The sequence below is a fragment of the Alligator sinensis genome, unplaced genomic scaffold (assembly GCF_000455745.1).
Source record: "Alligator sinensis unplaced genomic scaffold, ASM45574v1 scaffold12_1, whole genome shotgun sequence".
NCBI lineage: Eukaryota > Metazoa > Chordata > Crocodylia > Alligatoridae > Alligator > Alligator sinensis.
Genome location: NW_005841973.1, coordinates 2,936,356 through 2,946,883, shown reverse-complemented (window position 1 = coordinate 2,946,883; position 10,528 = coordinate 2,936,356). Strand labels below are relative to the sequence as shown.

Sequence of the window (10,528 nt, the reverse complement as noted above, 5' to 3'; positions counted from 1 at the left end):
TCCTGCTCAAGCTTTCCCACCCCCACTCCCCCCAGGGGAGCAGGATTTGCTCTGAGAAATAGCACATCCAAGAGGAGAAAGGGCATCTCCAAACACATCAGGGAACGGGCAGTACAATTCTTGCTCCTGTTGCACTCATTGCTTCTCGTAGGTACTGAGGTTTGATGCAATTCCACAGAGCCGCGTACTCTCTGCAACAACCAGGTGCGTTTAAAAAATGCCCCGCGTCTCTATTCAAGCATCTGTTGATCAATCAGCCTAACCTAGGTAATGAAGGCAGCATGACAGACCTGCTTCCCGGGTCGTGCTCCTGACCCAGTGAAACCTATCCCTCGAGGGGAACAAAGACGCTTGAAAGGGAATGCCTCTCGCCGGTGCCCGCTGCAAGCCAGTCCTATCCCCCCCATCTCTCCCCTGCCATGGAAGCCTCTCCCCGCTAATCAGTACAGACAAGGCTAATTGGGGTGATAAAGAACTGGCTCCGAGTGCTGGCGTGGGCTGGAGGAACAAATGGTGCGGTGGTCACAGCTGGCACTGTGGAGACGGGGAAAGAGAGAGTGCGAGGCAGGCTCCCAGCGCTGAAAGTTTCATCAGCCCATGTTGCGTGCGGGGCTGCGAGGTGGGGGGTTGTGTGTGTTTTGCATTTGCTGCTGACACGGGTGTAACGTACAGGCGCGGCCGGTGAAGCAGAAGCAGGCAGAAAGCAGATGCTTTTTGTTTGGGGTTGATACTCATTTCTATCCCGGCTCGGGAAAAGGTGTAGAAAGGAATGTGCTCCTAAGGGGGTAGGGAGGGAGACAGGTCTAGGCTTTCTGCCAGGGAGCCTGTAATGATATGGAAGGCAGCTAGGGGAGACAGGAGCAGATGGATTTGGCGAACAGCTAATCACTCAGCCAACAAAAAAGAAAAAAAAAAAGGAGGAAAAAAAAAAAAAGCAGCCAATTTTGGAAGGGGGAGGGTCACCACATACTGATGATGCCTCATGAGGAGGTGGGGAAGGGAGTAAGGAGTTTGGTCATCTCCTCTTACGAGGATTAGCCAGGATGGGGAAGAGGGAGACGACGATGATCTAATTGAAACCTAAGCTCTGGGCTTGCTGCAGAAACACGGGGGTGAAAAGACGGGGCCTGGGTTCTCCGGGAGGCCAGGTGAGAAGATTGCAATGGTCCCTTCTGGACACACACTCGCCGGGGAGGAGGACAGTGCACCCGCAAAACTGCACTTTGAGCAAACCAGGCTGGAGTCAAGTCTAGTCGCAGCCTACGATGAGCCCTAGTGCTCTATTTATTGCAGTAGTGCCAGTAGGTACAAAACAGGACCGGGCATTCATAGCGCCAGGTGCTGCACAAAGAGCTCGCTATCTAATATAAGAATCTCTCCAAACTACACAGCGGGTCCAGAAAAAGATATCACGAAAAAACCCTTGCTTCTCGCACAGTTCCTGGACGATCGCAGCTCGAACGCTCCAACCGTACTCGTTTAAGCAAGGGTGGCACTGTGGGCATGCTGAACACGAACAGAGTCTATCTTGCCATACCGATGGCAAAGAAATCTAGTAGGCTATTATCCTCTCTGGTAAGATGGTCTATTTACACTGGGACTTTTCTCAAGTTCTCCCTGTTTGTATCCGATCTTTTTCTTCTAATTGACAAGAAATGAAAGCACGTGGCGAATAGGGACAAAACTGAAACTTCGGATCAAAGAGCATTTCCAGCTGGGGGCCCTGATGACACTAAACGTTGCTCCTCTTGTTAGGAATCACCCGGGGGAAGGAAATAGGGACGGGCTCAAGCGAGAGCCCTTGAAGAGGCTGCCCTGACATGAGACTACTGTTCTCATTGCGGCGAATTTGCAAGTCAATGGATGTCAAGCAGGATCTGAGAGTGTGCAGAGGGCCTGAGCCTGCCCTCAGACAAAGCTCTCAAGGACGTTTGAGGTGGTTTTCCCTGGATGGGGAGGGCAGGATGAAGATGACATTTTCATTCCCGTCTGTTCCTCATCGTAGTATCACAGACAACAAGGGCTGGAAGGGACCTCAGGAGGTCACATCTAGTGCAACCCCCTACTCCAAGCAGGACCAGCCCCAGCTACATCATCCCAGACAAGGCTGTCTACTGGATCTTCAAAACTTCCAAGGATGGAGATACCACCACCTCTCTAGGTAACCTATCCCAGTGCTTCCCCACCCTCCTAGTGAAAAAGATTTCCCTAATATCCAACCTCAACTTGCCTTGCTGCAGCTTGAGCCCATTGCTCCTTGTCCTGCCATCTGCCCCCACTGAGACCAGCCCAGCTCCATCCTCTTTGCAGCCCCCCTGCAGGGAGGTGAAGGCTGCTATTCAATCCCCCTCGGTCTTCTCTTCTCTAAACGAAATCAGCCCAGTTCCCTCCTCATCTCCCTGTGTGCTTAGCACAGTGGGGCTCTGCCCTAGTCAAGGCCTCCAGGTGCTACCGGAAATACCAGGAACATCTCAATAAACATGAGGAACAAAGACAGCCAATGTCCAAAGATCCCCCCAAATCACCACTTCGAACCTCACACACAGTCACAAGCCACAGAAACCCAGAACCCCAAAAACACCCTATAGCAATGGCATAGGATCACAGGAAAGTAGCGCTAGCGAGAACCTCTCACGGTCATCTAGTCCAGCTCTAGTCATCCCTGACTGAACCATCCCACCCAAACGTCTGTCTAACCTGCTCTTAAAAACTTCCAAGGATGGAAATTGCACAGCTTCCCAGGTGCCTGTTCCAATGCTTGACCGCTCTCATGGTCCGAACGAGTCTCCTAATCTCCAACCCAAACCCCCCCTGCTGCACTTTGCGGCCATTGCTCCTAGTCCTGTCCTCTACAGCCACAGAGAAAAGTCCATCTCCATCCTCTCTGTCATCACCCTTCAACAGGCAACAGCAGGGGAAGCCAGGATACTCTGCCACTTCATTGATGTGCTCAGAGGAGGCTAGGAGCCCTACACTGCAGAGGAAGGCAAAGCCCCCCACGGGCCATGACAATCTGACTCACGGAAAAAAATCCTGCTAGCTTCAAACATGGCAATGGGCCTGACCGTGAGCAGAAGAGCAAGACCCTCTTGTTTTAGGTCCCTCTGCATTTTCTAAGTACTTGCTGGAGCACAAGTGCACCACAGTCAAAAGGCTCCAATCTTAGCTGTGGCCAGTATCCCAATGGTTCAGTGGAAGGGGGAGAAAATAAAGCCTTTGGAGGGGAATAAAAAAATCCTTCATAATCCCTACAGGTGACCAACGCTGAGCCTGATAGACACCTCCCATGCTGGGTTACCTCTATGCCCCGACATGGGGATTGCAAATACTCAATGCTACACATCGTACATGCTGACTGTCGACCCAAGAGCTCCCTGCCCTCCCTTCCTGGACTAATATACTTCAATTTCAAAGCAATTCAGGTTCTCTGCCCCCGGTACTTAGCTCAAAGCCCATCCCAACACTTCACTCCTCTGATAATTAAAAAAATATCTTCTACTTCCCAATCTAAATATATCCACGGCCAGCTTGTACCTATTTGATCTTGCGCTGGTGCTGTTTTTTCAGCCTATGAAAAAAAGTCTTCTCCTTCCCAAATGTTCACTCAGCAAAAGTGTTCAAAAGTTGGGGCACAAAACTTGCAAAGAACAATTTTTCCAACTATTGAGTTGGTCTAATAAAAGATCTCACATTTACCCAAGAACCGTGTCTGCCTGTGTCCTTAGACCAACACGGAGACAACCAACACCCCCGACCATTCATGATAGCTTTTTTCTGAACCCTGGAGATGATAATCCTGAACCAATTTCAGTGCTGCTATATTCAGTGCTATTAACTAGAGCTGGACAAAAACTGAATTTTTCATCAACAACTGAAAACTGGAAAATTGTAAAAAAAAACAAAAAAACCCCCAAAAAACAGGGAAAAAAACCTGTGGAAAAATTTGTTTCAAGTTAACTCTTTGATTTTCCCACAAAATAATAATAAAAACATTTTATCTTGACTTTACTGTTTTATTGACCCAAAATGAAACATTTCATTTTGTTTTCAGGTCTTTCCTTAAACGGTTTTAAACTTCCTTTAAAAAAAAAATTTGACATTTTTCAGATAAAAAAAATATCACTGCAAAACAAGCTGACAAAAAACGCCCCCAAAACCCCACTCCCTTTTGGAAATGTTCAACTTTTACAAAATATTTTTTCCAGTTTTGCACCTGGCTTTGATTACTTGCCAAATGTGACCTGACTTCACTCATAGTTTCAGGTGATATGAAACTATGATTTTGGTTAAAAAAAATAATCATAATTTCAGGTCAACTGTGGTTTTGGTTTAAAAAAAAAAAATCACCCGCCTCTAGGAGCCACATCTCCATTCTTCTCCTCAGTATTTCCCTTTTTGGACATCCAGACATTTTTTCTGACATGACCTGACCTCAGGAGCTCATGTTCATCAGGTTATGCACAATCCCCCCCAAGTCCTCTTCAGAGACAACGTTTTCTGCATTGTTTAATGAATGGTATTATCCTGCCCTGGCAGTGAGACTATACAAATGTCACCTCTCCCCAGACAGTCAGCTCTGCTGACAAAATAAGCTTTTGCTACCTTGTGCTGACGCAATCCTCACGAACACGATTTGCAAAATAAACCCAAAGATTCACAAAAGTAATCTGGTGTTGCAAACATTTAGCTCTGCGCTGCCCTTTCTGAGTTCTGTGCAACCGAAGAACGACTTCAGGATTTTTGTGCAGTCAAAAATCAAGTGAAAACTAGGAGCTGACATTTTCCAAGGGGTGCTGTCCAGCTAGGTAGGGGTGCCTTGAAGCTATCAAGAGGTATCTTGAATCCTAAAAGGTTGAGACCCACTGCCTTAGAGACTACCTCATTCAGAGAGGAAATGTTAAATACATCCTGATTGGAATTGTTAACTAAACTCCAATGGGCAGTGCCACATTTTGCCTGCACTGACATTTATGCAAGGCCGAAGAGCAAAATATGAAGAAGATATTGGGATTGCAGAAATGTAGCATTCACAGCTGGGAAACATTTTCTGGCCAAACTTTTTCAGTGAAAGATGCGGCAGCGGCAATATTTCACAAATCTGTTTTTAACGTTGCTGATTTTTTGCGTGCTAAAAATCTCAAAGAAGTCAAAACATTTCTTTTTTTGGCATTTCCAAACTGAAACATTCCGGTTTTTATTTGAAACGACTTTTCATTGACAAATATCTTTCGATTGTATTAAGAAGTTTTAAAAACCTGCTTAAAAATCAAAATGAAATATTTCACTTGGGGTCAAATGAAACATTTGACCAGAAACCTTTATTTTTTTCCAACTTTTCATTTGCCAAATATTAAAAAAAAAAAAAGTTGGTTTCAGATCGACACAGAATAAAACGCTTTTAAAAATTGTTCGTAACTGCCCACAAAGCAGAAAAAAAAGTTGCTTGCCCAGGTCTAGCGACAACGGACGGGAACTGTTCCTGCTGCGGCTTTATTGCCGATCATGAGAACATGAAATGAGGATGTTTGCTGGATTAGCTGTTAGAAAGAAAGATTTGTAACTCATTAAACCGAGCAAATCCAATACATGGCATGAAGACACAACAGAACTGGGACCCCCAACACGTTATTAGTTTTCGAGTCAAGTTTTCAAGGCAGATGCAAACTTGGAGATATTCCTAAACCCACGGTTGCTTTGAAAAGGCTGGCTTAAACATTTCAGACCGTTTCTACTGCACAGCTAAATCTTCTGGCCTGAGAGATGCAAAATTCCTGCAGACTCAACGTGCCAGAACCAGCAGTAATCCCCACAGGGGAAGAATATATAGGAACAGGCACTAACCCATGCAGACTGGCCCTCTCCACCACAGGCGAGAGACAGGAGCTCAAAGCAGTGTCTTCATTCCCGGGCTATACACACACAAAGTCCGGATGACATCTCACGCTGCTAAATCAGCTACTTGCCCTGACCTCCGTGGATCAGCTGAATCTTTGTGCAAAGTCTCATGTGTTGACCTTAGATCCATGTTACACGTAGAGTGAAAACCTGGAGAAGACGCTAATGTATTTGCACAGTCAATTTTCCCCACGCAGTGTGGCTTCTTCTTTAAATAAAACATGGAAGAGGCTGTAATAAACGGGCCAACGTAGAGATAGTCTATCGCCCTCGACCAGACGGATGTCAGGTCACTTCCATGTGTATCATGGGCCTCAGACAGCTCACACTGAACAGAGATTGTGCACAAATCAAGGTCATCAGGGCAGATCTGGATTTTACCCCTGCTGTCGCGGTGAGGTTTTGATGGACTGTGGCATGCAGGATAGTAACAAGTGCGCGGCTGTACCATAGGGAAGGGTACCATGGATTTGCTGCCGTTTCCTTCCCAAACAAAAGCGCAACCAGCTATGTGCTCCTGGGTCACTGCAAGAAGTGAGACTGGACCTCCGAGAAATGCAGGGATCAAAGGTAGCTGCACACCTGCCGGGTGCTGAGGCATTTAGGCAGTGATTACTCGCACTATGGAGGGTTTTAGTGACTCATTTCTTTCCAGCGTGGCTTTGATCATTCCCCTTGGCTTGACACTTTAAAGTATGGAATTTTAAACAGAGGAGTGACATTCCCTAAGAGCTTTCAATACTCTGTGGTGATGGAGGGAAAGTGAAGAGACTTCTGAGGTTGCAAGAAATCACTGAGATGCTTTCTTTCCTCCTTTGCCATTGATGGCTAGAAACTAGCCCCCAGGTTCAGTGGTTGAAAGAGAGAGCTCAAGGGCTCTGCAAGGGCTGAAGAAAGAGCCTGTTACATGGGGGTTTTCGGTGAAAACACCTCATTTGGCATCAAAGTCATCACACAACGTGCCCAGCGAGGCTAGTGCCGGCAACACGGGCAATATACAGAAATAAGAGTCCCTGCCCCAGAAAACCAGGGTGTGCTGGAGGTTCAAGGTGGGGATGATCTGCATTTACAATGGTGTCCTGATTACTTCTGCTGTGGATGTACTGTGACCCTCGTTTCCCTGAAACATGGGAGATGCCGAATTTCAGCCAAGTTTGGATTTTAAACTTCATTGCAGAACAACAAGGAAGTTTTTTTTTGCCTCCCTACCTACCATCTGACACCTTCAGGGAAGGAATTCGACCTGATCAACACATCAAAGAGCTGCTCAACGCAGCTCACAAAGACACTCTCATGGACCCAGAGGGACAGACTTCCATCTTCAGCTCCCTCTGTGCAAAAATGAAGTTTATTTCCGACCTATGGGGACTTTTTACCATCTTGTACCATCTACACTTTTCCTAGAGCCTGATGAAGGGAGCTTGATTCCCGAAAGCTTGCAGAAAAGGACAATTTTCTTGCCATTTTCCAGTTGGTCTAATAAAAGGTATCATTTTGGAACCAAGAGTTCTAATGTTTTGTATGTCTTTTTGTCTCAGACCAACATGGCTACCAAGTACACCCGTGTGACCCTCGTGGTGGATGTGGGGAACAGAGAAGCAAGGAGAGGGCTTGGTGATCTGGATGGGAATGGGGGTGCATGTGTACTGTGGGAAGATGCACATGATTGAGAGGGGATGAAGAACAGGGCACTGGGACGACCTGTCTACCTGCACTGTAACTGGGTGATGTGATGGCAGCATGTGCAGCAAAGCAAGGCAAGGGAGGTAGCTAGACCATGCCTTGCTTTGTCTAGCTACCTCTGATCGTAGGAGCAGTACAGCTGCAGCGGCATGGATTTCAGCACGGCTTGGTCAGGCCTGTCCAGGGCTGTGGATACTCCGGGGCTTGGAGCCCTGAACCCTTGAATGCTGCATCTTAACTGGTGCTGGTACTCAAGCTGGCTAGACCCAAACTGGTGCAGGCAGAGGCATAGCGAGCTCAGTGAGTGCCTGGCGGGGACTCGGAAGGAAGCCAAGGTGCAGAGAGGATGGGAGGCCAATCTAGTGGAAGCTACAACTGCCCTGGCATATTCAATGGGCTATAGTGAAATCCATGATCAAAACCCAGAATTGAATTTTGCCTGGTTTTGAGGCAGTCAGCAGACAACAGTACTCTGGGTGTACAGTACAGCTTTCTGCATTGTTCATGTGCTTTGACGTCAAAGAGAGCCATGCGCTGGTAAAGGTGGCACTCAGACAACACCTAAATGCTGTAAGGAATGTGTGCGATTTATGGCACCCTGCCTCACAAGACCTTGGTGGCCTGGGAATTGTTTCTTTCTATAATCCATGGCGTATGGGCAGCGTGTGCTATTGGCTGTTCCGGTTTGGTTGCAAAGGGGCAACGTTTCACTGCAGATCTCGTTTGCACAATGATGTATGTCTACTAAGAGAGGAGGAACAGCCTTTAAATCTCAGTTTACTTGTGAAGTTCACACAACTTAGTGGGAAGCAGGAGCAACGGAGAGGAAGTTGATGGCGTGTTGTGTAGTTACCTTGTGCAACTCGATGCCTCAGGTGCCAACAGGTTCAGAAAGGGATCCAACAAATTCATGGAGGAAGGGTCCGCCAATAGTTAGTAACTCGAGCAATCAGGGATGCATCCTCTATCATCCTGAAGCCAATGACCGTTGGTGTCAGGGAGACTTTGACAGGAGACAGATCACTCCAGACACTACGTCTTCACTACTCTCCCCCTAAAGCAGGCGCAACTCAGCCTTTTGGCCCTGGGGCTGGTGCATGGCCTGGATCATACCCTGCTTGCTGGTACTGGTCAGATGACACAGTGGGCCGGACCTGGCCCACGTGCTGGGGATTAAACACCCCTGCTCTAAAGTATCTATTGCTGCCACTGTTGGAGACAGGATCCTGTCCTGGTTGGACTGTTAGTTTGACCATCTATGTCCTTCAGAGAAATATTTGAAGCAGCTTTGCGCAAGTGTCACTAAATTTAGGGCTTGGCTTCCATCCAGCGAGTCGTTATGTGCAAGGATGTATCATTTTGGCCGCAGATGCTTAGGGTATAAATACACCAAAGGCAATGGTATGATGGCAGCCTGTGTAGCTAGGTACTGTGGGTCCTGGTAACCTCATAGCTGGGGCAGCGAGGGGCTCAGTGAAGCTGTAGGCCCTGAGAAGCTGGGTAAGTACTCACACAGCTGTATAGCTTGCACTGAACTCCACCCTGCTGTGGTCATAATGCTTAGTAGTATGTAGCTTAAAGATAGCTCAGGTCTGTCTGTGTGACTGTAGTACGGATGCACCCTTATTTAGGACTGGCTTATAGAAGTGTTGCTCCTAAAAAATAAATGCTACTGAAACAAAGTAGAAGCAGCAAAAGCTGAATCTCTGGGACATTTGAGCTCTCAAGATTTCAGAAGCTTGTTCTGTGCCTGGTACCCACGTCTGATGCTTTTGGCCACCAGCATTCATCTCCATCTGTTTGGAGGAGATGATGCTGGCTTCAACACTGGGTCAGACAGCAGAAAGCAGAAGCTTTAGGCAGGGAAGGGTTTTAACGTGGGCAACCTGCGTAACCCCACTGGTGACATCTGTTCGGTGGAAAGCGCCGCGGTGACACGCCGGTGCCACATGCTTATTTATGCTCTGTCACATCTGCTGACTCTTCTGTGCAATACCTAGAAAACGTCACTGCTTGTAACCGAGCATGAAGTGCGAGATGTAGGCAGCACCAGGGCTGACATCAGGGGCATGCATATCAGGAACAGGAATATTGTCAAGACTCTTAGAAAAATGGTACAACGCCCCCCTTTATAAAAACAGCCCCTCCGAATCGGCTCCAAATGTGCAGCATCACCCTGGGATTGCCAATCCCACAGCATCCAAAGACCATGAGATTGGTACACGGGAAACCACAAAAGGACAGACAATATTGTACAGGAAGTGGCACTGATGGTTCAATTAGTGGTGCTTCCTCCTCTGAATCCCTGTTGAACCAATGTGGACAATTCTCAAGTTCCAGTTGCACGCTTGCAGTCGGCTAATCTAACTCCTTCGCTCCCATTGCATTCAGTTGGAGAGCACACTTCACTTCTGGTCCTAAACTGGTGTGTAACGCTGGTAAAACAGGGGTCACATTACACTCCAAAGGTGGGTGCATTTCAAAGACGGGGTATGTGAGTCCCATGGGATAGCGCAGATTATGTACTTGAAAATGTTATTTTAATATGATTCATGAGTCAGACATAACACGATACAATGGAAGCTTTCCCCAAAGACAAATGAAATAACAGTGTTTCAAGGAAGTGCCATTATCTGCTGAAGGATGGAAGAGCCGATAACAACTTCTTTTTCTCTCTCCATCTGCAGCATCAGCAGCACGTGGTTCTGACAGCGGCAATGTTTCCCTTTGGTTGAAAAGAAGCAATACAACCAGTTTACGTCCACCCTAATGAGAAGGCCAAACACAGGCTACATGGAGGAGGAACATCCTTACTGCCGTTCAGCGGGAATGGGAAATCCCTGCCTGGCGTACAAGAAGGGAAGGCCAAGGGAAGCAGGACAGATGCTATAGGATTTAAGGAGGGTCTGAGCCTTGGCGGTGTTACTTCTGCTTGGATACGGCAAAGAGG

At 47.3% G+C, this 10,528-nt stretch overlaps 1 protein-coding gene across 6 annotated transcripts in view; it reads right to left on the bottom strand.

Moving 5' to 3' along the window:
• SFXN5 (sideroflexin 5) overlaps positions 1 to 10,528 on the bottom strand; it is a 210,223-nt gene that overhangs the window by 25,355 nt on the left and 174,340 nt on the right. The window contains exon 14 of one of the 6 annotated variants that reach the window (XM_014518646.2): positions 10,153 to 10,303. The exons of the other annotated variants lie outside the window; for them this stretch is intronic. Coding sequence (XP_014374132.1) covers positions 10,268 to 10,303 — 36 coding nt within the window. The 3' untranslated portion in view covers positions 10,153 to 10,267. Of the gene's footprint in view, positions 1 to 10,152; positions 10,304 to 10,528 lie in introns of those variants that run through there. 6 annotated transcript variants of the gene reach the window in all.